This window comes from Dendronephthya gigantea, unplaced genomic scaffold (genome assembly GCF_004324835.1).
Source record: "Dendronephthya gigantea isolate DGI-Jeju-01 unplaced genomic scaffold, DenGig_1.0 000037F, whole genome shotgun sequence".
NCBI classification, from domain to species: domain Eukaryota; kingdom Metazoa; phylum Cnidaria; class Anthozoa; order Malacalcyonacea; family Nephtheidae; genus Dendronephthya; species Dendronephthya gigantea.
The window spans coordinates 1,222,025-1,249,631 of record NW_021163047.1 but is presented as its reverse complement, the minus strand read 5'-3'; the positions used below and the strand labels follow the sequence as shown (position 1 = coordinate 1,249,631).

Here is a 27,607-nt window from a genome sequence, read left to right as displayed (position 1 = left end):
AAGTTCAGGCCAAGTTAATACTGGTAACTAGGAAACACGGAATTAGCTAAACTTAAAATTGCGTCATCACAACCGCTATTTTACACACAGATTGAGTATTGGTAATAGATATAAAGAGATGGAACTAGAGTACACACTATTTTATGAGAGTATAAACAATTCTTCCTCTGTGTTTTATAACTTGGAAGTTCCGGAAATTGAATATTAAAAAAGAAAGGCACGCCAACAGCTTTTATTCCAAGCCTTTAAAAAGGCAGCCTGAATTCTATTTTTTTTTAGTTTGTATATTGGACTTTGTTATGCATTGCAACAATCGATATTCTCTTATTTCCTACTTGAGGTTTGCACACTTCGCGCCCACAAGCAATGGTACTGACATTTGTCATAGACGAAGAGTGGAGTCGTTGTCTGCATCTCGATCGATTGATTGCACCGTGTCTAGATTTTGTTTTGTGCTAAAAATTGCATATTTTACCTTCGTTCGCCTGAACCTTTCCTTTTTATACCGTCCAATTTATCATATTTAGAAATTAAACAAAGGATTTGCAATATCTAATCGACGATGATACGATTTATTAAATTGGAACGTTACACGTCGATATTCCTGGAAAATTGGTAATAAGTTTTCAGTATTCAAAATATTTTTTTTATTAAAAGCGTAATAAGCATGATTAGTGAACGCAAAAAGACCGTTAAAAGGATAAAATTTTCCTGCATTAGGGGGCCGGTGATATAGCAGAATTTTTCGGCTCATGCCACCATTGTAAATTTCCTGCAGTCGTTGCTCCCCACCAGTTGGTGATGGTTTTCTTATCTTGAAGATTATTGATGTCTGATCTACGATGAAGTTTACCATCTTTGACTTGAAACAATGGGGTGTTATTCTTTTCTTTTATGTCCAGAAATGGTATAAGGTCAGTGACATAACATGGATCCAATTCAATATCGGGATTATTGAAGGCTCGCCCTATTTGGTCGACTGAAATCTGAACCACTTCCACAACCAGTTGGTAATTTCGCTGAAATATTTCATGAAATAAGCAGTCGACAGCTTTCATAATAAACCATTTAGTCAAGTGAAGAAAATTAGCAGCAACGTACGGCCTTAAATTTCATGATCAGGTTCAATGCTCATTTTATTTTGCTGGATTCATTATCACTAAACAAGTTATATATGAAATGCATAAAAATATCTGTGATCAATTTTTATAATTCCTATTTTTACTTTGCGAGCTAAAATGCATGTGAATTTGTACTGTACGATGCTTCGTAATTGTTCCAGTAATTCTATTACCTTGTTGCACTTATTCATGAGCATTCCATCCCCATAAGCAATCCATTTATCACCACGTACGTTGGTAACACGAAGACCAAACTTGTTGTCTTCATCATGCATGTATTTACAAAGAAGATGGCCGATGTTGCTTGGAGTGACGTTCCTTGCCAACTCTGCTCTTGGTGTTCTGAAATGTTGGAACCTTCTGTCAAGGGCATCGATGCACCAGGTTATGTGGCATTTGTCAGCTAAATTATTGCCGAGTTCAACTTAATATTGTGGTAAAATACTACTTAATTAAAGGCGTCGTTGGTCCCATTTCTTCAAAGATGGTGACGCAGGTGTAAATTGGATTAGATTACATTAGGTTAGATTAGGATTAAGACTAAAATTAAATTAGATTAGAATCATTAAGATCAAATTTTAACTTATATTTTTTACTTCTTTAACAGAATGCTGCGGTTTTAAGTGAGATTTTCTTCTTTTGATAGATGTGAACGAGTAAATGAATTACTGATGTTTAAATTTAATAAGAGCTGTTATACATCACTAACATCAGAACATTCGTAACTATTTACTCATTCACATCTATCAAAAAAGAAAATCGCACATAAAATCGCAGCAAAAATTGCAAGTGTAAACGAGCCTTCAGCCAATCAGTCTTCTCGTGCACGGCTAATAACTCTGAGCCTGCGGTTGAACATGGTGGAACAATGTTATGCTGCATGACAAGATATTCAGCTCCGGGTTCGTGGCTCCGGGTTCGCGAACCCGGAGCTGGCTCCGGATTCGAGCGAACCCGGAGCTGGAGTGGCTAGTTTTCAAACAAACCGATGTGGCCGCTTCGCTTTTGATGGAAATCGAAAAATTTAAAAAAGGCCATTTTTCTTTGTTATATTATCAAGAACATGGCCTAAAATGAGAGTTTTATTTTATTTACTTTGCTCGCAATAGCTCCGTGAAAATGGCCATTTTTTTCGCAAAGTTGACTGGTCAGCGGCACGGGAGACCGCCAGGCTTTATAAAAGTTCGATTTACTAGCTTTACGACGAGTTTTTGTAAAAACTAAAAGATGGCCATTCGAGAGAAAGCTTATGAGAATATCCTTATAGTTCTAACCTTCTTCTAGCTTGCGAAACCACGACAGGCAACTTCTGTAAAGTCTAGCTGTCTGATTTAAACCAAGCACCCGTGGCATAAATTTAATCCCTTCGGAAAGGCAACTAACCCGGTTTCTGCAAATTTTCGTTTTTCCACATTGGTTTATTGAACTGTAAATGTCATATCATCAATGCTAACAATTATTCGAATACTCTAAGCAAAAAAAGATCTCTTCTACCTGTAATATGCTACGGAAACAACACCGTCAAACAAGTGTACACAAAGCGGCTCAAATCGACAAACGGCCATTGCATGTTAAGTACGCTTTTCATCGCCGAGATTTTTTCGCTGATTTCTTCGCTAATTCGACTTTAAATAAAATTCTAAAAGATGGCCATTTGAGATATACATTCATACTCTTCCACCACAAAGATTTGAGGTTCTAGGATTCGTATCCAGTGAGCACAACTCCTGAGAGTACATGCCGTCAGAATTCTGTCACGACCCGACATCATTAACATTACAACCCGATGGACACAACCGCCGTGTTTAGAGCAAATTCACGCTTTAGCGGACAACGCTGGTAAACCATAAACCCCATATTATTATTGTTAGCCATCATTCGAATGCTTTACGCTAAAAATATCTTTACTTCTCTTACTACACGGCGCAAACAGCATCGCTAAACCATGGTCTTAAAAACGGCTCAAGTTCTCAAACGTCAGAAATATGTCAAATAAGCTGAACATCACTCGGATTGTTTCGCAGATTTCGTCGCTGTTTCGACTTCATATAAAATTCTAAAAGATGGCCATTTGAGATTTATATTCATACTACACCATGAAAGTTTTATAGGGCTTCGGGATTCATATTCAGTTCCAAAAACTCACGAGAATACAAATTTTGTTGACAACAAACTCTCGGGCGATGATAATTAACATTGTCATTGTTTTGATCTCAGGGAAAACCCATCAGGAAGATCGGGTGATTATTTAATTCTGTACTCGGGTAGTAGACGTTTTTACTTTACCACTTAAGCTTAGACCTTTAAACTGATTATCACTAACCTTTCTTGAACGCGGTTTTCTCTCTGTGATTGCTGTTTTCATGCTCATAACCGGCAAGCGTTCCAAGTTTTTATGTTTAGGGACCGTTCATTATTTATGCCTCAGGGGGGCACCGAAGAGAAATAGGGTGGGTAATTGAAATTGTGGTATAGAGAAAGGGTGGGTAAAAAAAAAATAGACCTCGATAATAAAACATTGTAAGCCATTGCAACTATGAATTTAACACAACATTTTGCCACAAGGTAAATATACATATAGTATATATTAAATGAACTGCTGGGTCTTGGAAATTAGCCTTTGCTGAATAGGTATGCACTAATAAAAATAGGTATCTACTTAAATGCTTTGATATAGACATATACTTGTCGAGTCACAAGTGAAAACTTTGTTTGGAGGTAAATGCAAACATCTATATTTTAATAGTTGTATTTAACAGCAATTCATTGCATAAGGTTGGGTAAAAAAAAACTGTGCCTTAGAAATGGTTGGGTAATTAAAAAAAAAACAGGCAATCTTTATTTCTCTTCGGTGCCCCCCTGAGGCATAAATAATGAACGGTCCCTTAGATAGAAGCACTCGTGTGATCGTATTAGAATGAATCTGACCAATACAAATAAATCGGATTTTTTCGATATTTAAAATCAAATTTAAAAATTATTTAACGCAAAAGCACGCGGTTAAAAACGTCTACTACCCGAGTACAGAATTAAATAATCACCCGATCTTCCTGATGGGTTTTCCCTGAGATCAAAACAATGACAATGTTAATTATCATCGCCCGAGAGTTTGTTGTCAACAAAATTTGTATTCTCGTGAGTTTTTGGCGCTGAATATGAATCCTGAAGCCCTATAAAACTTTCATGGTGTAGTATGAATATAAATCTCAAATGGCCATCTTTTAGAATTTTATATGAAGTCGAAACAGCGACGAAATCTGCGAAACAATCCGAGTGATGTTCAGCTTATTTGACATATTTCTGACGTTTGAGAACTTGAGCCGTTTTTAAGACCGATGCTGTTTGCGCCGTGTAGTAAGAGAAGTAAAGATATTTTTAGCGTAAAGCATTCGAATGATGGCTAACAATAATAATATGGGGTTTATGGTTTACCAGCGTTGTCCGCTAAAGCGTGAATTTGCTCTAAACACGGCGGTTGTGTCCATCGGGTTGTAATGTTAATGATGTCGGGTCGTGACAGAATTCTGACGGCATGTACTCTCAGGAGTTGTGCTCACTGGATACGAATCCTAGAACCTCAAATCTTTGTGGTGGAAGAGTATGAATGTATATCTCAAATGGCCATCTTTTAGAATTTTATTTAAAGTCGAATTAGCGAAGAAATCAGCGAAAAAATCTCGGCGATGAAAAGCGTACTTAACATGCAATGGCCGTTTGTCGATTTGAGCCGCTTTGTGTACACTTGTTTGACGGTGTTGTTTCCGTAGCATATTACAGGTAGAAGAGATCTTTTTTTGCTTAGAGTATTCGAATAATTGTTAGCATTGATATGACATTTACAGTTCAATAAACCAATGTGGAAAAACGAAAATTTGCAGAAACCGGGTTAGTTGCCTTTCCGAAGGGATTAAATTTATGCCACGGGTGCGTGGTTTAAATCAGACAGCTAGACTTTACAGAAGTTGCCTGTCGTGGTTTCGCAAGCTAGAAGAAGGTTAGAACTATAAGGATATTCTCATAAGCTTTCTCTCGAATGGCCATCTTTTAGTTTTTACAAAAACTCGTCGTAAAGCTAGTAAATCGAACTTTTATAAAGCCTGGCGGTCTCCCGTGCCGCTGACCAGTCAACTTTGCAAAAAAAGGGCCATTTCACGGAGCTATGCGAGCAAGTAAATAAATAAAACTCTCATTTTAGGCCATGTTCTTGATAATATAACAAAGAAAAATGGCCTTTTTAAATTTTTCGATTTCCGTCAAAAGCGAAGCGGCCACATCGGTTTGTTTGAAAACTAGCCACTCCAGCTCCGGGTTCGCTCGAATCCGGAGCCAGCTCCGGGTTCGCGAACCCGGAGCCACGAACCCGGAGCTGAATATCTTGTCATTTATGCTGCCCACAATGTTAACATTTGTCAACAACATTGAGCGATATTGTTGAAAATGAATCGTGTCTAACAATATTGTTCAATGTTGATAACAACTCTGAACAATGTGGGTAGGACTAGGACAACATTGTTCAATCCTGTTCATATCAACTTGCATCAATGCAACATGATGATTTTTTCACGTCTGCTGTACCTTAAATGTCCACTGGAAAACGCATCCGTAAGGAAATGACACGCAAACGCGTCAATTGAAAGCGCAATAGATAGCAATCGTTCTTTGTCCTCTTCTCGACTTCGACCTGAAAAAATTAAGATGATTATCCTTAATAGATTCTTCTGAAATAATTCTATCATATAAAAATATTGTAGAAATAGCTCGACATTTTGTACTAAAAATTGCTGCAAAAAATATTTTAAAAATTTTGCAACAACAAAAAATAAAGATGGACATCATGCAATGACATAAAAGTAATTTGGATTTAAAGGTTTATAGAGAGGTTAATGGTTCAATGTCCAGATACATTACTCTACATATTATGGATTCTAAAATGTCTCTGTCTTTGTTTATATACATAGATAAAGTCCTTGCTTACGATATTTATTTTTGGGTATCAACAACACCCACTTTGTTTTCTCAGTAAAAAATTGATTTTTTATTTCGAACATTTTCAATCGGGAAAAACGTTAACCGTTTTCAATTAGGTAGTTCACACCTAAGACAGCTTATCATCATTTTGAATAAGATTATTTCGATGAATGTGAAAATATTTTCCCTCCCATCATCTCAACCCGATTAAAAACCTACCAGCCTCCCTGGCTTTTTCAATAGCATACTCGTGACCGGTAACATATGCTATTTTAGCATTAGGCAGAAAATGATCGTAGTTTTTTTTAGCCAGTTTCATCATAATACCACTGATGATTGGTAAACCCGCTAACCACGCCCCACCAGTTGCCTCATCCCATTCCATATCATTGTGCTGACATTTTCCTTTTGTTGTGTCCTCGCTATCTTCAGCCATCATTTCCAATAGCTTATCCAGTCGCTCCTACAACAAATTCTCAACTATTCAAGTCATTCAGAGAGGTGACTTCACTTCATGAGTGAGAGTGCAAACTGGTAGTAATAGAATTGTTTTTGACGCTTTGAAACAATGAATAATGACATGAAAATACTCAATAATTTCTTGAATTCAAATCTCCAAAATGAATTGAATTGACAAATATATTAAGAAATCCTCGAATCGCATGCAAAGTAATCACCTTTTTTTCTGATTTATTCAAAGTGCTTGAAATATTGACGTCAGAACGTCGGATGTATCATTAAACAATAGCCGTGAGGGTTTGGTAAATGATTGCAACTGTTTAGACTGAAATACATTAATATGGAGAACTACTGCATGTTCACTACAAACCTTGTGTTCGCCTTCATACGGGATGAGTGCAAGCGTAGCATAAGCATTTTTAAACCTCTCACGAGCTCCAGAATCTGTCTGATCGCTCCCTAACAATGGATCAGCAATAGGAGCATCTGGGATGCCATAATAATCTCCTGCCAGAGCGATAACCTCACCAAATGTCACACGTGCGCCGTTTGGAAGAGTGAGGACGTTTTTCTTTCTGGGTTCTACAAATAATGGAATTTTATTATCTTTTGTAAATAACCACGAATTGGGTTATTTGAATAAGTTAAAATGCCTAAATAGCTTAAAAATTATCGGATGATATAAATACTTTGCCTCAAAGGAAACCCTAAGGAATGAAATAAAATAACATGTAATTGAAGGTAACTGAAATAAAATAACATGTAAATGAAGATAACTGAAATAAAATAACATGTAAATGAAGGTAACTGAAATAAAATAACATATAAATGAAGGTAACTGAAATAAAATAACATGTAAATGAAAGTAAATGAAATAAAATAACATCTAAATGAAGGTAATTGAAATAAAATAACATGTAAATGAAGGTAATTGAAATAAAATAACATATAAATGAAGGTAACTGAAATAAAATAACATGTAAATGAAAGTAAATGAAATAAAATAACATCTAAATGAAGGTAATTGAAATAAAATAACATGTAAATGAAGGTAATTGAAATAAAATAACATATAAATGAAGGTAACTAAAATAAAATAACATGTAAATGAAGGTAATTGAAATAAAATAACATATAAATGAAGGTAACTAAAATAAAATAACATGTATATAACATGTGTTCTGATTAGTCGAAGCCCGGGTTTGGATCCAAACACGGAAATTTAATTCGCTTTTTGAAATCAAACTTGGAACTCTATACCTTGTTGTTTTTATATTATAAAAGAATTACGTTTTGATTTTGTCTGTTTGGATGACCTAAATCAAACACTTGGGTTATGTTGAAATTGCATATACCTTTTCCTGTTTCGTTACCAATTTTCTTGTGCTCAGGACTCACCCACATCGCATCTGTTGAATCTGTTCCATCTATTAATCATAAAATACTATTGCTAAAATTTCATTTAATTTCTTCAACAAGCACTTATATTATAATTAAAATATGTACTTAATCTGATTCCTGAAAACAGTTGTGCAATCAATTATATTATATACAGATTGCAGCTTCAAATTTTTTCCTACTAGAAACAAATTATTAAATAGTTTTAATGGCTATCAACACGTAATCATACAGCTCTTGCGCATGCATGGTATATATAATATATGTATTTGGTTGTTCACCTTTATTTAATGCATCAACAAAATCATTTCCATTTTGCATATTTTCTTCATGCTCGTTCGTATCCTCAGTCAGAACAACTAACCCCCCGGTTATCCCATGCTCATTAGTTGTAGCTTTTTTAATCGGTCTGCTAGAAGGTAAATTCACGCCGTTTCCAATATTATTGTGCTCGTTAGTATTAAAATAGTCGACGGGTGTTATATTGATGGCATCGTTGATAACGTTGTGATTGAAAGAATGAAATACATTTTCCTATAAAGGATACAAATTTGATTAGTCAACAAAACACTTTAATTGTTGAATCTTAAATATGGAATCTGCAATCTACCTCATTTGCAAGTAAAATGTCGGACAATTTGTCGAAAAATGGCTGGTCTTTTGAGGATCAGTGAAATCAGGCTTTGTCAAACGGATTTATGGTATGCAGCTAAGAATAACAAGAAAAAATAATCTGTACGCTAGATATATCTGGATCTTCTTTTAAAGCAGTGGCACGGCATTTTATATGTTAGGGAAAACCCCTGCAGACATTCTTGAAAGAACATGGCGAAGTATGCGACTGCGTAAATCAAAACACAACAAGAGATTGCCAAGTTTCTGGACGTAGAACTTCAATCAATGGCCATAACGCATGTTCTGATCACCGGCGATATTGGGCAGTTTTTCAAAGCGTTTTAGAACAGGTTAGAGCACAAATAAGGCACTTATTTTGCACGCAAAATGAAGACTATTATACTATTAAACATGAAAACATCGCATACGGGTTTGTGCTGGTAAAGCAAATTATGATGTAGAAGTGCAACAAGCACTTACTTGCATTAGTCTTACGATAGTAAATTTCCCATTATTTATTTACTATTGTAGGATTTTATGTCAGCCAGATTTCCTGTTTCTTGCGTTTAATACAATGCGCGTGCGCGGCGGCCATGCTGTATCAGATTTCTGGCCATTGACATTGAATAAAACATGTGGAGTCGATGTTTAATCTTGTGAATTTAACGAGGTATAAGGCTTTAAAAGGTTTATGTTTGGAAATTCATTACCTAAAGCATAGTGCTCGCTGCCATCTTGAAATGGGGACCGGTTGTGCCACAAGACGTGAAAACCTGAGATTTACATTTTACAGTTGTTACCTGAGCGTGGACGAAAACAACTTATTCATTTTTATTCAATGACTCGTTGTATAATATCTAGTCATCGTGATCGCGTTTTGCCGTCGTATACATGTCTGATTCCCTTTATAACTGCGATGACGACGTTTGTAAACGATTGTAAGCCATAAAGGCTATACCTGGCCATTAATCAAGGAGTGCGAGTCAGGAATCAGACAAGAAAGAGCGATAATTGTTATACAGACAAATAAGTTTAATATTCACCTCTCGTGTTGTTCGACCCTCTTTGTCACCCATTTAGTTCAAAAGAAAGTCAGCGTTGTGCATCAACCAACCAATAATGATGTGCTCTTCTCACTATCAAGCAAAAGATAAATTAATTGCACCAAAATGAAACATCTTATTATTTGTGTATAAATAAGTAAACAGAAATCTCAAAACTTCCGGTTACAATTTACAAAGAAAATATTTAAAGATTCTTTGTTTAGTGTTTCGTGGGACTTCGGTCTTCCTGTGCTTAAATACTTCCTAGTAAGAATCAATAGTGAAAACCTTGGAAAGGCGCTGTAATTCCTGTAAATACTACAATACTATTGAAGTACATTATACTACAAAAGGTCTCGTTAAAAAGTCTCGTTATATTTTTAGGTTTTAAACTGGCTTATGTATTTTTCTCCCTATATCCACATACCTTTATCAAGGTGGGCGAGACGTCTAATTTGAGAGGGAGCGTGTATAAGGTACAGGCATAAGTTCAGTTAATTAAGCTTTAATGTTTAATTTTTTTTATTAATAATTTCGAATAACCGAAAATCGAACCTCGAACCTCGACTTAGTACTCTCGATCGTTGAACAAAACCTAAACTCCATACTTTTGAACGCAATTGTGTTTACCTTAAGTCGTTATGTTATAACATATAGCTACTTCAATGAGTTTGCGTGTGAGTGAGCTTTTAGAGTTATACATGCATACGCAGGTCCTGTCACTCACACTCATTGATTTTATTCTTCTTCTAACGTTTAATTCCATTGCGGTAATTTCAATTGGATAACAGCTTGATTTCATCGTTTTCCCTTAAATCTTTCCATTAAAAAGCACTGTCTCATCGATCAGCAAAAACAAAAATTTCTAATAATGTCACACTCACACACCATGAAATGAATGAATGTGAGTGTTAATGAATATTTGAATGGTATCGAGTCATACTAGTTTTTATGTCAATCGTTTTGTATTTTACGGAAACTTTGTAGCAGCAGTATACCTGTTGCGTTGACATACTTTAAAATCCTAAGACAATATATCATTTATCTTAAAAACAAGCAAACTGCAGGTTGTCGTGTCAGCTAGCGAAACTATACCGTCATTTTAGAAGCACATACATAAGATGTGAAGGAGTGAATTAATTACGGATGTTCAAATAAAAGTTCTTGGATACATCAGAGTATTCTAGGCTAACTAAAACTGAACATAAATACCCAGAAACAAGTGTAAAAGAGCCCTTAGCTTAAGGTTTAAAGTTTCGTCTTGTTTACAACGATCGATCCGTATGTTCGGATCTTCAATCAACTTTTTCACGTTCGTTACCAACTTCCTCGTGTTCAGGACTCACCCGGCACTTTGTAGCATCTGTTTCATCTGTAGATCATAAAATGAAAGATTTTCCTACAAAACTCTGAATTTTAATTTCTTATCAAGCACTTACAATATATACTTCATCTAATTCTCAAAACCGTCGTGCGATTATAAGAACAATTTTATTACACACAGCCTCAATTTTTTTCCTTCTGCATGGAAACAGATTATTAAATAGTTTTAATAGCTATTAACACGTAATTATACAGCACATGCGCATTGCATGGTATATATAACATATGTATTTGGTTCTTCACATTTATTCAATCCTTTCCATTTGTCTCCTTAGTCGGAACAACTGACCCCTCGGTTATCTCACGCTCATTAGGTTTTTCAATCGGTTTGCTAGAAGGTAAATTTACGTTGTCTCCAATATTATTGTGCTCGGGAGAATTAAAGGCCACGCTAACGCTTGCTTTCATTCTGCTGGCATCGTTAATACCTTTGTGGCTGGAGGAATGAAATACATTTTTCTGTAAAGGATGCAAATTTGATTAGTCAACTAAAACTTGTTTACACTCAATTTATTGGCAAGCGCGACTAAAATTGGTAGTTGGTACCCGTATCCAACTTTAGTGCACAGACTCTAACAGAAAGATTAACACCTGGTTAAGACGCGGAAGTATTATAGGGACTTTAATTAGAGAGTTTGGGAGATACAACGGCAACGCTAACACAACGCGTTTTTCAACAATGGCACTGTCCTTTAGAAAATGTAAATTACGTGACTTTAAACGTTGTCGTAGTTGCTGACGCTGCATCGTTATTCCACCAATTTCACGTTTCACGACAATTAGCAAGCGAAAACGAAAAAATTTTTCTGATCGACTATAATTTATCATTTTATTATTTTGATTACATTTTATTATAACTGTTTGAGAGAAAGAGAAAACTTGAAGCTAGAAGCAAATAATGTGTAGGGTAACTCGTAATTTTGCTGGAAGACCACATTATCAAGTGAATTAATTTATTTTTTCCGTTGCCATTGCCATTGCCGTGCTAGATCTAACTCTCGAATAAACATGTGCACTCGGAAACGCGACGACGCAGCTGAAAGACTCCCTCACATAATTCCTTTGGATTCATTGTTTAATCTTGTGAATTTAACGAGGTATAGCAGTCTTTAAAAACATTAGGTTTATATTTGGAAACCATTCAATCCTAAAGTATAGCGCTCGCAGGAATCTTGAAATGGGGACGTTGCGCCACAAGACGTGAAAACCTGAGATTTCCTTGATTCGATGACTGGTTGTATAAATATCTAGTGGTCGTGATCGCGTTTTACCGTCATATACATGTCTGATGTCCCTCTATAACTGCGATGACGACGTTTGTAAACGATTGTAAGCAATATACAGGCTATACCTGCCCTACCTGGCCATTAATCAAGGAGTACGAATCAGGAATCACACAGGAAAGAGCGATAATTATACAGACAAATAAGTTGAATATTCACCTTTGGTGCTGTTCGACCCTCCTTATCACCCATTTAGTTGAAAAGAAAGTCAGCGTTGTGCATCAACCAACCAAAAATGATGTGCTCTTCTCACTATCAAGCAAAGGATAAATTGCACCAAAATGAAACATCTTATGACTTATGTATATAAACAGAAATCTCAAAACTTCCGGATTACCAAGAAAATATTTAAAGATTCTTTGTTCAGTGTTTCGTAGGATTTCAGTCTTCCTGTATGGAAATCCCTCCTAGTAAGAATCAATATTGAAATCCTTCCTAGTAAGAATCAATATTGAAATCCTTCCTAGTAAGAATCAATATTGAAATACTTCCTAGTAAGAATCAATATTGAAATCCTTCCTAGTAAGAATCAATATTGAAATCCTTGGAAAAGCGCTATAAATACTACACAACTATTGAAGTGCATTAAAAGGATTTGAACTAAACACTTAAGACTCGTTATATTTTAATGTTTTATTGATATACGTATTTTTCTCCCTAATTGGTATACCACATACTTTTATCAAGATGAGCTAGACGTATCATTTGAGAGGGGGCGTATATACAGCATGTCATAACATAAGGACTTAGGTAAACACAATTAATCTCGTTCAAAAGTATGAAGTCGAGGGTCGAGGGTTGATTTTCGGTTATTCGAGGTTATTAAAAAAATTTAGACATTAAAGTCTAACTGAACTTATGCCTCTAACTCAATGTGTTTGAGTGTGAGTGAGCTTTCAGAATTATAAATACAGGACCTGTAAATTTCTAATAGCTCACTCACTCTCATTGATTTTAATCTTCTCGTGACGTTTAATTCCATTGCGGTAATTTCAGTAAAATAACAGCTTGATTTCATTGTTTTTCCTTAAAATCTTTCCATTAAAAAGCAATGTCTCACTGAACAGCAATATCAATTGAAAATTTCTATGTCACACTCACACACAATGAAATAAATGAACGTGAGTATTAATGAATATTTTCAATACAGGCGATAGAGTCGTATTCGCTCTTATGTTAATCGTTTTGTCGTTTTTACGGAAACTAAATTTGTAGCATCGGTATATACCTGTTACGTTGACATATATATTTTAAAACCGAATATCATTTATCTTAATAACAAGGAAGCGTCGCATGAGTCCACATTCAAGAGCAATTTTAGAAGCACGAGCGAAAACTAAAGTAAAGTATTAAAGTAAAGTAAGTTAGCTAGTAAGCTAGTTAGTTCATTAGTTAATTGTCCAGTTAACTCGTTAATTTGCACACGAATTCCCTAAATGAGGGAAGTCGTGCAGGGAACGAGATTGCGTTATGCTGGGCGTGTAGAGATCAGTCTAGCTGCATGAATAGGCTATAAAAGTGCCGGACTAAAAGCAGGAGGGCTGTTTCGGAAGGAAGAAGTACGAAGGCTGTTTCACTCAACATAATTATTATGACGATTGACAAAGGCTATATACTCAACCTGGTTCCTAGTTTAATTTTCGTATTTCATGTGTTTTCTCTTTTGAACGTCTGCAATATTGCCTATTATTGGTTTGAAACTTTGTAATTTGGCTAATATAATATATTGTGCTGTGACGGGAGGTACTTGCGTCATCTATGAGAAGTTAAAGCTGTATTATTATCTCATTTCATTTGGTGCATGCTTTTCTTAATCAGTGACAGTATATACGTGCGATATAAAATTCGATTATAAAGGACCATTTACGTGCAATTTTAAGTTTGGCCGATGGATGAAGTTGGTATACGAATGTAATTTAGGCCATCAGTCCAAATTATATCATTCTCAATTTCATCCGTAACAAAACTGAAATTGAACATAGTGTAAAAAGACAAAATTGGTACCAGTGAAATTTCTAAACTGCGAAATAGTCAAATTTCACCCGTAAGTTTGGAAGTGAGCGCCCGTGTGATGCGATAAACCTTTTGTCCTGAGTGAGTTTGACATGAAAAATGTGTGTAGTGTAAATGGGTCTTTAGTTGCTTCGTTGCATGTTCGCCGATGAACGACAAATTTTTTTAACGCATTGACACGTTGTTATATTGCTGTGTTTGTTAGTGTCTCCGTGCATTGTTGATCGATGAATGTATTATTCTGGCCAACCTCGCGTTTACATCGCTACGAATGATGAATATTCTAACGAATATTTTTCGCGCAGACAATATATAGGTAGATTAGGTGCATGGCAGACTTTTCGCACTGATCTTTTCCAATTCCCACTTTTCGTCTAGATCTTTTGATAGATGTGAAGAGTGAATTAATTATGTTCCTATAAGAGCTTTTATACATCAAAGTATTCTAGGCTAATTAAAATTGCACATGGTCTCATTGATCAGCAATAACTGACACAATTTCTATGTCACACTAACACACACAATGAAATGAATGAATGTGAGTGTTAATGAATATTTTGAATGCTATTGAGTCATATTGACATAAGTCAATCGTTTTGTATCTTACAGAAACATTGTAGCAGCAGTATATAACTGTTATGTTGACATACTTTAAAATCCAGTAAGCCAATATATCATTTATCTTAAAAACAAGCAAACTGCAGGTTGTCGTGTCAGCTAGCGGAACTATACCATCATTTCAAGAGAACATACATAAGATATGTGAAGGAGTGAATTAATTACGGATGTTCACATAAGAGTTCTTACATCAAAGTATTCGTAAGTAGGCTAATTAAAATTACACATAAATACGCAGCAAAGAACTCATTTGCAAATAAAGTGTTTAAAGTGTCATCTTGTTTACAATGTTTGATCTATGTTTGGATCTTCAATCAACTTTTTTAAGATCTTAGGACACTTTTCAAAGGAGGCTGTAAATTATTATACAAACTGTGAGTTTGGTTACATTTTGTACATACTTAGACACCATACTCCCAGGAACGATATAGGGTATATAACTGTTGGTCGAACACTTGTTGATAGATTTCCTGCATTTCCTATAAACAGTGAGTATAATTAAACAGTGAGTATAAAATTATTGTATCAACTGTATATTCTTATTGTGATGGTGCTACTTGAAGTTACGAGCAAGCTAAAAATGTGACTTGACCCCGGTGGGAATGAAAGCCGTGAATTTCTTGTGTAATAACTCTTCTCTTCGGCATAAAGATGCTATTTATGTGTTGGGTGGAATATCTAACCTGGAGATGTTAGAATATTCTAGTGTCATAGCACATTGACTACATCCTTATTTTTTCGGCAAAACATATAAGCCTATATATTTGTCAAGGGACCTAAAGTCTAAATGGTGTGATTTGCATTTCCACCACGTCATTGCCTTGAGGCTTGCTCTCCATTGTCGCGTTTTGCACGCACGTAAAAGCTTAAAACCTTTTTATGCCAGAAGAAACACATGAAATCATCAAAAGAATCCAACCCTATGGCTATGCATCTATTCAATCGTTTTCATAAGTATCATTTAAATCATTTTAAACAGTTTTTCGTGCGTACATACGTACGAAAACCCAACAGTGCGAAACAGCCCTAATATTCCTGCATTTCTGAAGATAAAATCATAAATAAGGGTAATATTATACTTCAATTTCCGCATTAATTATTAATTAATTGCCAAACGAGAATGTCTGTTGCTCCTATGTGGTAAAATGCAAAAATGCATGGTAAATATATATGGCGCTAAAACCAGAAAATAATAACTATGTATAGCACTGGCGTCAATCGAACGTAAATTTGTGGGGATTCATAATTATATTTGGTTATGCCAGGCCGCTGATTACTATTGAAAGTAAAGATGTTTTCAAGAGAAATTGGCCAAGCATAGCAGAATATTATTATATGAATATGGCCCCCTCCATTAACGTACGATTGACGTCAATGTTAACTAGTAATTACAAAATGACATAATTGCAGGAAATAAAACAAATTCACATTTTTGCGATGATGTTATTTCTTCCTAAATTAATTGATACGTGTTTACCTCATTCTTGCAAGCAGTTATCTACAATATTTGAACAAATATTTACTTATTCACGTCCACCTGGTAAACGTTATTGCTATATTTTGCAGATAGAAAACGACAGGAATTAAGTAAACATCTTTTTACACTTATTGGTTAACGATAACTTGCAATTAGGGGTAAAAATAAGCATTGGAATTTTACCGTGACGCACTGTGATTTTAGTACCGTGGGGTACCATGCAGTAGGTGTCTGTGGTGCACCCCGGTACGAGAAAGGCAAGACCTTTTATTTGGCGCTTTGTATTCAGGCGCCATTAAATTTTAGATATAAACTGATATAATCGTACCGGGCAAGAAAAGCATGTTTGAAATAATTATGTACACCGCTTTTTCATTATATTTTCTTGTAGCTGTGATTTTAATAATTTCATTTACTCCTGGTCGAAAACAGTGAAGCGACTCACGATGTAAAAATTTTTAAAGGAACTCGGAAAAGTATATTCAATTAGATAGATATAAGCAGGAATTCCCGAAAAGGGACTTTTCGGTCTCTATAAGCGCCAGGCGCCATATTTTCACGTGCATTTGCGAAAGCTTCGTCTATGCCTCGGTGTCACGCGCCGCCAAACCAGCCTATAATTCTCTCGCAACGAACGCCAGAAAGATTGTCGCCATTTCTGATCTGATGTCGGGAAAATGAGGTTTTCAAACGCAGCCTAAACTGGCAAATTTGCTGCTGAGCCGCGTTGCTATCGCCTCTGGCATCACCGGTCTATAATAGGCTTTTTCGCTCAGTCAACAGAGCCTTTCGTTGAGACAAACGATGTCCTCGAACACCCCATGATACTCTCCTCATATTCAGGAGGTTCATACGTGACATGCTGATTACCTGCCACAGCAGAATCACGTTGTGGGAAATCGTGTTAAAATGATGTCTCCAAAAGCGTTATCACCGCGATCTTGCCTTTCAATTGCGATCCAGCGAGACTCGTGCGGTTGCCTTGTGGAAGCAATGTGATGTTAAGGGGCGCCGGAACTACGGGGGCAACAGCCCCCCCCCCCCCCGCCCTTTGCTTACCGGGCCGAACGAGGTCAGTCCTGTGCCCTCTGGTAACATATAAAAGTATCATAAATTTAACATTTAATCATGATGTTGAGTTTCCTCTTCGTGTGGTTGAATCAATATGCTCTTTTCTAAAACTCCGCACCCGCCAGCCACCCTAAACTGCTTCCAACGCCTCTGGTAACGTTCAGGTGATCAGTGTTTCATATAAGAGCTGCCTATTTCTGCATTGCTGAGCCGGTCCTTAAAAGATCGTCTTTACCGTACAACGAGCCGTGCAACCGTGGTTCGATAATGCCATCAATTCCCCAGCATCAGGTGTCTTAATTGATAAGAGAAAAACCAGCGCCAGTATATGCCGACGGATCAGGTGGTCGCCTTTTGCCTTCCCTTAGTTGGCGAAGGTTCGTCGTAACCATCATGATTCCACACCACCATGCAGTGCCACCACCATCGTACAGCCTTTCTCTGGCTTGGTTTTCACCAGTACTGACATGGTTGATGCCGAGGGACTCCTGTAATTAAGCAATATAAATTGAGTGGCGAATCTCGTATTTTGCGTTCACTAAATCTTAATTATTACATCTTTTGCATTTAGAGAAAAATGGCAAACAATATTCCTACTCCCGTTTCCTTCTTTAATACTGGTGAACATGAAACGATAGGATATCAACTAGATATTGGTAAGATTATAAAAGATAAATTTGCAATCAGAAAATATACCCGAACCGTACGACAATTTATTAAGCTTTATATCTCCGACGTAATACAAAAATACTTTGTCTGCAATAATATCGCATTCACGAATTTCATCGTGTTGGTAGAGAGTGCATGTGGGTGTTTAAGGAACCGCAGATTGTAGTTGATTGAGCAATCTTCTTTGAATGCAACAGTGTGATATTATAGAGAGTTTTGGTTTGACTTTTTTCTTGACGTTGAAAATTTGCCGTTTGCCGTTTGCAGTTCAGGTTTTCAACCGCTGGAGGCGTATTTTCGCGTAGCTCATTGACCACAGCGTTCTGTTATTGCAATAGTATCTCGTTTCACGTACAAAAACTCCTAGTAGACATATTGAATACCCAAATTTTATTTGTGGTAATTTTTAAGCCTGTTATGTAGTTCGATCGATAGTCGCTTATTAAAATGGAGGTCCTTTCAGCCCGAGTGTAAACGCGACATTGGTTTTCTAAAAAATTGAAGCATTAGAAATAGCTAGAAGCAATTTCACAGCGAAACTGTTTACTGGATGCCAATTTTGAATCGTTTTCATATAGGGTATAGGTGAATGACTACTAACTAAATGTCAAATTTGCAACAACAGCATTTATGGCAACGTCAAACCGCTAACGCGACACCGCGGTTTGCTGTAAACGTCTAACTAAACCTCTCTATTAATAAAGACAAAAAACCCTAGAGCTTTAGGAGAGCGGGGGATTGTTCGAAAAGAAGACTGGGTGAGAAAAAACTGTTTGAAAAGTGTTAACATAGCAGTGTTGTGCTGCCCGCAGTTTTGAGCAAGAACTTTCAGTAAATTTAATGTTTTTACAATTTTACACAGGAAAGAACATAATTACTCTTCCAAATGGAGTACCTCTAAAATTTGCGGATATCATTGCACTTGCTGGGGATTATTATGGCATACCAGATTCTCCCATTGCAAATCCTTTGGAAAATCCAGGTCAGCCTGATCCAGGTGTGACAAAAAGATTCAAGAATGCGTACTCCACGTTGGCAGAAACTCCATATAAAGGAAAATATAAGGTTTAAGATGTTAATATTTCACTCCATACCGTTGACTAGGAAAAGGAATGAACAAACAGAAATCAATTCACCCAAGTTTATATCATGTAACAGTTATGATATATGATCCTAACGAATTAGCAAGTCTCACAAAGACGAATATGCGGCCATTTTGAGGGTAGAGTACTTTAAAATCGTGGAGTTTCTCAATACCTGCGACTGCTTTTATTCATAGACTGTACACCAATTCGTATTAAATTGCATTTTATACTTGTTATGTTTGTTTAAATTCGCTTAAAGACTGGTCATCATGAGAAGGCTAACATGCATATAAGTCTTTGCATTTATAATGAAGTAGCTACAAACGAGTTCAAACTCCTTTTTTTCATATTCTATTTGTAAAACAAAGATAAATGATAACTGATACATGTATATTCTAACATTCATACATCAAGGAGCAACTGGACAAACTATTAAAAATGATCAAAGACGAGATGCTTTGCAAAACTGCAGGATGTCATCACACTGACAAAGAATGGGACGAGGCAACACGCGGAATATGGGTGGGTGGAATACCCGTGGTTCCTGGGAGAATGCTTTTACTTGGAGAAAAAAACTTTGATCACTTTGAACCCCATGCTAAGATGGCCTATCTTGCTGGACACGAATACTCCATTCAGAAAGCAAGAGAAGCAGGTAGGTACTTTACTCATCAGCATTAATTTTGTCCCGTTCACATTGGTGCAAATACTCTTGAAGGAATAGCAAGACGTCAGAAAATTCACTACATTTTCTTTAGGACAAAGCAGTGAGAAAGATCGAAAAAAGTTGCTTGATATGGCGTACTCAATTGAAGCGTTTGCCCTTCACTTCTTTACCGATTCATTTGCAAGTGGACATATTAGGTAAAAAAATACGTTAATTTTAACAACCGAAACTTTTGCTGACTGGGATTAAACAAATTCAAAGTATCCAGTGATCATGAATAAAGACAAATAACTTTACAACAGGGATACGAACGAACAAAAACGAACAAGGATAATTACAGTTAGAGCAATGATAACTACAGTTAGAACAATGATAACTACAGTTAGAACAATGATTACTACAGTTAGAACAATGATAACTATATTTAGAACAATGATAATTACAGTTAGAACAAAGATTACTAGAGTTAGAACAATGGTAACTACAGTTAGAACAAGGATAACTACAGCTAGAACAATGATAACTACAGTTAAAACAAGGATAAATACAGTTAGAACAAAGATAACTACAATTAGAACAGTAAGGATAACTACAGTTAGAACAATGATAACTACAGTAAGAACAATGATAACTACAGTAAGAACAATGATAACTACAGTTAAAACAATGACAACTACAGTTAGAACAATGATAACTACAGTAAGAACAATGATAACTACAGTAAGAACAATGATAACTACAGTAAGAACAATGATAACTACAGTAAGAACAATGATAACTACAGTTAAAACAATGATAACTACAGTTAGAACAATGATAGCTACAGTAAGAACAATGATAACTACAGTAAGAAAATGAAACTACAGTTAAAACAATGACAACTACAGTTAGAACAATGATAACTACAGTAAGAACAATGATAACTACAGTAAGAACAATGATAACTACAGTAAGAACAATGATAACTACAGTTAAAACAATGATAACTACAGTTAGAACAATGATAACTACAGTAAGAACAATGATAACTACAGTTAAAACAATGATAACTACAGTTAGAACAATGATAACTACAGTAAGAACAATGATAACTACAGTCAGAACAATGATAACTACAGTGAGAACAATGATAACTAGAGTTAGAACAATGGTAACTACAGTTAGAACAGTAAGCATAACTACAGTTAAAAAAATGATAACTACAGTTAGAACAAGGATAACTACAGTTAGAACAGTAAGGATAACTACAGTTAGAACAAGGATAACTACAGTTAGAACAGTAAGGATAACTACAGTTAGAACAATGATAACTACAGTTAAAACAATGATAACTACAGTTAGAACAATGATAACTAGAGTTAGAACAATGGTAACCGTAACTACAGTTAGAACAGTAAGCATAACTACAGTTAAAAAAATGATAACTACAGTTAGAACAAGGATAACTACAGTTAGAACAGTAAGGATAACTACAGTTACAACAATGATAACTACAGTTAAAACAATGATAACTACAGTTAGAACAAAGATAACTACAGTTAAAACAGTAGGGATACCTACAGTTAGGACAGTAAGGATAACTACAGTTAGAACAAAGATAACTACAGTTAGAACAATGATAACTACAGTTAGAACAATGATAGCTACAGTTAGAACAATGATAACTAGAGGTAGAACAAAGGATAACTAGAGTTAGAACAATGATAACTACAGTTAGAACAAAGGATAACTACAGTTAGAACAATGATAACTACAGTAAGAACAATGATAACTACAGTTAAAACAATGATAACTACAGTTAGAACAATGATAACTACAGTAAGAACAATGATAACTACAGTCAGAACAATGATAACTACAGTGAGAACAATGATAACTAGAGTTAGAACAATGGTAACTACAGTTAGAACAGTAAGCATAACTACAGTTAAAAAAATGATAACTACAGTTAGAACAAGGATAACTACAGTTAGAACAGTAAGGATAACTACAGTTAGAACAAGGATAACTACAGTTAGAAGAGTAAGGATAACTACAGTTAGAACAATGATAACTACAGTTAAAACAATGATAACTACAGTTAGAACAATGATAACTACAGTAAGAACAATGATAACTACAATTAAAACAATGATAACTACAGTTAGAACAATGATAACTACAGTAAGAACAATGATAACTACAGTCAGAACAATGATAACTACAGTTAGAACAATGATAACTAGAGTTAGAACAATGGTAACTACAGTTAGAACAGTAAGCATAACTACAGTTAAAAAAATGATAACTACAGTTAGAACAAGGATAACTACAGTTAGAACAGTAAGGATAACTACAGTTACAACAATGATAACTACAGTTAAAACAATGATAACTACAGTTAGAACAAAGATAACTACAGTTAAAACAGTAGGGATACCTACAGTTAGGACAGTAAGGATAACTACAGTTAGAACAAAGATAACTACAGTTAGAACAATGATAACTACAGTCAGAACAATGATAGCTACAGTTAGAACAAAGGATAACTAGAGTTAGAACAAAGGATAACTACAGTTAGAACAATGATAACTACAGTTAGAACAAAGGATAACTACAGTTAGAACATGGATAACTACAGTAAGAACAATGATAACTACAGTTAGAACATGGATAACTACAGTTAGAACAAAGGATAACTACAGGTAGAACAAGGATATGTAACTACAGTTAGAACAATGATAACTACAGTTAGAACAATGATAACTACAGTTAGAACAAAGGATAACTACAGTTAGAACAAGGATATGTAACTACAGTTAGAACAAGGATACAACTACAGTTAGAACAAGGTAAGGATAACTGCAGTTAGAACTTGCAATGAAAGGAACAGCAAGAATTAACATATAACCAGCAATGATTCATATCAATAGCTGCCTTATGAACTGAGATTTCACTCGACATTTCAGAACACCAAGAGTGGCGTTACCAACAAATGTTACACCAAGTTTAACAGGAGATCTTCTGTCCAAATACATGCATGATGAAGACAATAAGTTTGGTCTTCGTGTTACCAACGTACGTGGTGATAAATGGATTGCTTATGGAGATGGAATGCTCAAGAACACAAAGGATGAGGTAAACTTGAAATGTTCATTTTGTGCTTTGCTAATTGTTTTGAAACCTATTGCTTTTAACATAGTTTACTCAAATTAAAAATTGACAAAGCATTTTCGTTAATACATGATGCATTAGCCAATTCTAGGTGTTGCTATCACCCCGGAACACCTCCACCAAATTTTCTTTGTAGGTCCTGCAGAGGTGCACATTAGGGAGTGTCTTGTCAAGTTAGCCTTAAATGACAGGATTCCCAAGACATACAGGGCCGTAGCTAGACCGCTTAATTGGGGGGTGTTTATTCATATATTCATGTTTATATACCGTAGGAACAATAGGGTACAAAAGAAATCAGTCTATATAAATTAGAAATCAGTCTAAATACACCCTCCCCCCAATTATGCTTCTAGCTACGGCCCTGAAGACATATGTACTACACCAGAACTACACCAGTGTTTTACACATGTTTATGCATTTTACCTCATTACAGTAGCAAAATGATGAACCAAAATTATGTATTCACTTTATTACTTTATAACTAACAAATGTTTTACCTGTTTATTTGCCAAATGACCGAGTTTAGTTGTCCACACTCCAGGGCCAGGGGTCAGGGCAGGACACGAGTTCACCAACAGTCAGTTTTATTAGTTTAATTGCACTTTAAAATTTCCCATCATATTTTGCAATTTTATTCATTTTTTATTGCTTTTGATCGCAAAGAACTTGAACATTAACTGCAAATTTATTTCACAAATGGCACCATTTGGGTGCAAATCCAGCCTCGTACCCAGGCGCTTTATTGGAAAACATAAACTGCATTCAGCGTAATATAGAGATCTGTGGCTAAGATGTGCGAGCGCGCAGGGGTGTTTGGGGAGGACGCAGCACAATTTTGATCACAGGTTCAATACTTTTTCAAAATATATCTAGATATTTAGCCCTCACACATTTTTCACTTTTTGCAAAAAAGGAGCCGGAAATCTGCATATTCTGCCAGGCGCTTCTCTCTCCCGTTGCGTCCTCCCCAAGCACCCCTGCGCGCTCGCACATTTCAGCCACAGATCTCTATATTGCGCTGAATGCAGTTTATGTTTTCCAATAAAGCGCCTGGGTACGAGGCTGGGTGCAAATCACTCATGTGTAAACTTCAGTGATAAATTTTAAAGTGCTTCCATTCCCTCGTGTCGAACAGCAAATTTCCCCATTCTGGATTTTTCCATTTCCTGAAATTGCAAATGTGGATTGGAGACACCGGCGAAGGGCAAAAAGAAAGTCAGCTTGCTGGTCAACACACTGAGCTATAATATAATACTAGAAATACATGCATGCAGCAACCCCTCGCCATTTTCAACGAAACAAAATATTTAGTGCGCTACCCAGACTTAACTTTCTACGCTAATATTATGAAATAACTCGTGCAAATTTTTCGGAAACAAAGACAGTCGTAAAGGTGAACAGAAATCACCTGTTTGCCTGCTCTATTACGTTGCAGTTTAAGTGAGTGTTAAACTTTTCTATAGCTAAATCTTCAAAACATCAAAACAGCACAAATGATTATAATAACAATACAAGCACTAAACGTCGAGTGTTGTATTTCGATTTATTTTATTCAATGATTTTATCGACTATATAAGCTGCAAAGTGATATTTGTTTTATCAAAACTCGGAAGTCGACTTTTGAGAACTCTTTTTAAAGTTTAAGCGATGATGTATATAGCCTTAAACGGTCGGTTAGCTCCTGGCAAAACGACATACCAAGCTCCTACTAGTCAAAATAACAATGCATTCTTACAGCAAACACTGAATAGGCAAAATATAGACCACTTCAAAGATTATAAACTACGAGTCGTTTCTATTTCACCAACTGTTTCTGTGCTGTGATGATCTTTAAATCTTTTATTATTGTTTTAACATATGACTCCATGATTTCATTTTATATTTTTAAGAAATAATTTGCAAAATGACAGTTAAAATGCTGACGCTCTCATGTATGCTCTCTTTTTGTCTTAGCCAATCAGAAAGTTGTAGACGACCGTTCTTTCTTCGTTCAAATTTCGCGCATGCGCACAACTACCATCACCATTGAACGTCCATGGCATTTGGGCAACTTTGGATTCGCCTATGTTCTGTCAGAATACCCGTGTGTAATTCCTAATTTCCGGGCGGGATTAGTACCTTCGCACGGCGCTTCGGGGATTATAGCTCAGTGGGTCAGCATAATATGCCAGTCAGCATAGTAGATTAACCGAGTTTAATTCTGAGATTAGGGTTAGGATTACGTCCAAAATTAGAATTACGTCTGAAATTAGAATTATGTTTGAAATTAGGATTTCTCAATTAACAAAATCTTCCAAAAAGATGATTATTTATGTTTTCTTCAGAAAAATTTCAAAATTGCTGTGGAAGCAGCACAAGCATCCGTTGACCAAGTAGTCAAAGCGTACAAAAACCCTGATGAGAAAATAGATCCAAGTGCAGTCACTGATCTCTTACCATTTGTTGACGAGAGTGAGAAAAACAACACACCATTGTTTCAAGTCAAAGATGGTAAACTTCATCGTAGATTAGATATTAATAATCTTCAAGATAAGAAAACCATCACGAACTGGTGGGGAACAACCACGGCTGTGAAACTACATTGGTCGTATAAACCACACAATTCTGCCATATAACGTTTCTGCCACACTTTTAATATGCATGACATGCCTATGTATGTTTAATATATCAGCAGAATAAACGAATTCATCGATCCAAAACGTACGTACCTAAACTTATTTTAGTCTTCGACTACACAACGAAGTCTATTTTTAGTGTTTGATAAAAAGAGAAAAAAGACAATATTTAAATTTAAATTTTAGGTAAATTGAATATGCTCAAGATTGGGGGTCCCTGAAATGCCTCTCCTATTTAGAATTCCCATTTCCCTGTGCAAAATGTTTAAGAAATAATGTCGGGTTACGTACTTTATTAAAATGCGTGAATAGGCAAAATGGCGCCAAATTGAATTAGCATTGTTACTATGAGAACGTTATCAAAGTTGTATGAACATTGTCATATATTGATCAACTAGTAATATTGGGTACCCGTCTTTTCTAAAAGCATATCTCTTGTGAAAAAATGAAATCTAAATCACGACCCCATAATTCCAAAATTGTATGGAGCCAATTTCACTGAAAAGCGAAATGAAACATCTAGGGACAATGACGTAATCTGTTGAGCTTTCTGCCTAAATGCTGTGCGACAATATGCTTAATTTTATTCTCATTACTCTAAAAGATGTACTGTAGTATTGAATAAATATTATGTAAGAATCAATATTGAAATCCATGGAAAAGCGCTATAAATACTATTGAAGTACATTAAAAGTAATTTAAGTGAACACTTAAGTCTCGTTATATATTTTTAGGTTTTAGTGATATATGTATATTTTTCTCCCCTTTATCCACATACCTTTATCAAGATGAGCTAGACGTCTAATTTGAGAGGGGGCGCGTATAAGGTATGTTATAACATAAGGTAAACACAATCGCGTTAAAAAGTATGGAGTTTAGGTTTTGTTCAAGGAGCGAGGGTACTAAGTCGAGGGTCGAGGGTTGCATGATTTTCCGTTAATCGAAATTATTAAATTTTTTTTAAACATTAAAGCTTAACTGAACACTTACGCCTTTGACTCTGTCAATGAGTTTGAGTGTGAGTGAGCTTTCAGAATTAAACAGGGCCTGTAAAATTCTAAAAGCTCATTGATTTTAATCTTCCCCTAATCCTAATGTTTAATTCCATTGCGATAATTTCAGTCGAATAATGTGTATAACAATGTGTATAATGTAATTATGGGGCTTTAGTTGCTTCATGTTCGCCGATGAACTTCAACGCATTATTGCGCAAATCAAGCTTTTATTACCTCAACAATAGTTATATAATGTAATGTAAATAATTGTAATTGTAATTTTAATGTTTATAAGGGGGGTGCCTAGCATGGGCTTTTCCTGTCCGGTTCCCCCTTTCCTTTTAGGTGTAATATTCTTGTATGTTTGCATGGTGACAGTCGATAAGTAATTTAGCTTGTAGGTACACCACGTAAGTATTTAATACTGCAAAGCTTTCGGTCCGTTAACCCGGGCCTTTATCAGTGCAATTACCTGAAAGGTAAACTGGATAAGTCTGCTGTAGCTCACCATGCGTGAACTTATGATCATCGCATTAAATGCAAAGATGCAAGCATTTTAGCGAATGATACTGAAGTACACCATCTCTCGTAAAATGAGAGAATCTATTGAAATCTAAAAGCATCAAACTATCGCCCAAGAGGGTAAGCCACTCAATACTACGTGGCGTGCTCATTTCAATGTCTGCTAGCTAAATACTTGTCAAGGACCCACGTATTAATTAGAACTGTTTCTTTTTCATAATTACTTGGTAAGTGAAACAGCTAGCAAATCATTACTAACGTGATATTTAAGTGACTTCAGATGTAAATGTGTATTCAGATAATTGCACTGATGAAGGCCTGGGTTAACGGACCGAAAGCTTTGCAGTATTAAATACTTACGTAGTGTACCTACAAGGCTTTTAGCTAAATTACTTAATTATTTTTCTTGTTATTGTTAATGTTTCCCAATTAAGTTTTAAAACAATATAATG

At 35.6% G+C, this 27,607-nt stretch overlaps 2 protein-coding genes and 1 long non-coding RNA gene across 3 annotated transcripts; 1 reads left to right on the top strand and 2 right to left on the bottom strand.

The window, feature by feature from the left end:
* Positions 1 to 411: 411 nt before the first annotated feature.
* LOC114526173 lies at positions 412 to 9,710 on the bottom strand. The gene is made up of 8 exons (XM_028547695.1): positions 9,605 to 9,710; positions 8,228 to 8,480; positions 7,904 to 7,975; positions 6,919 to 7,130; positions 6,309 to 6,552; positions 5,697 to 5,802; positions 1,295 to 1,463; positions 412 to 1,019 (listed from the first exon to the last, which is right to left on the bottom strand). The coding sequence occupies exons 1-8, from the start codon at positions 9,635 to 9,637 to the stop codon at positions 717 to 719; spliced, it is 1,392 nt and encodes a 463-aa protein (XP_028403496.1). The 5' UTR covers positions 9,638 to 9,710; the 3' UTR covers positions 412 to 716.
* LOC114526174 lies at positions 8,769 to 25,639 on the top strand. The gene is made up of 7 exons (XM_028547696.1): positions 8,769 to 8,911; positions 18,021 to 18,105; positions 18,981 to 19,183; positions 19,618 to 19,858; positions 19,962 to 20,067; positions 22,819 to 22,987; positions 25,348 to 25,639. The coding sequence occupies exons 2-7, from the start codon at positions 18,027 to 18,029 to the stop codon at positions 25,636 to 25,638; spliced, it is 1,089 nt and encodes a 362-aa protein (XP_028403497.1). The 5' UTR covers positions 8,769 to 8,911; positions 18,021 to 18,026; the 3' UTR covers position 25,639.
* On the bottom strand, positions 11,077 to 12,546 carry LOC114526176. Its single transcript, XR_003687316.1, has 2 exons — positions 12,430 to 12,546; positions 11,077 to 11,446 (listed from the first exon to the last, which is right to left on the bottom strand). It is a non-coding gene; the product is annotated as an uncharacterized LOC114526176 (long non-coding RNA).
* Positions 25,640 to 27,607: the final 1,968 nt, after the last annotated feature.

What these genes read in the sequence shown, in the direction of transcription:
- LOC114526174 (XM_028547696.1), top strand. Translation starts at nt 18,027, where the DNA reads ATGGCAAACAATATTCCTACTCCCGTTTCCTTCTTTAATACTGGTGAA. An exon ending in CATATAAAGGAAAATATAAG is followed by an intron (nt 19,184 to 19,617) that starts GTTTAAGATGTT and finishes TCATACATCAAG; the next exon opens with GAGCAACTGGACAAACTATT. An exon ending in TTTGCAAGTGGACATATTAG is followed by an intron (nt 20,068 to 22,818) that starts GTAAAAAAATAC and finishes TCGACATTTCAG; the next exon opens with AACACCAAGAGTGGCGTTAC.
- LOC114526173 (XM_028547695.1), bottom strand. Translation starts at nt 9,637, where the DNA reads ATGGGTGACAAAGAGGGTCGAACAACACGAGAG. An exon ending in TTTTCCAGTGGACATTTAAG is followed by an intron (nt 1,464 to 5,696) that starts GTACAGCAGACG and finishes CCAACATTTCAG; the next exon opens with AACACCAAGAGCAGAGTTGG. An exon ending in TCATGAATAAGTGCAACAAG is followed by an intron (nt 1,020 to 1,294) that starts GTAATAGAATTA and finishes GAAATATTTCAG; the next exon opens with CGAAATTACCAACTGGTTGT.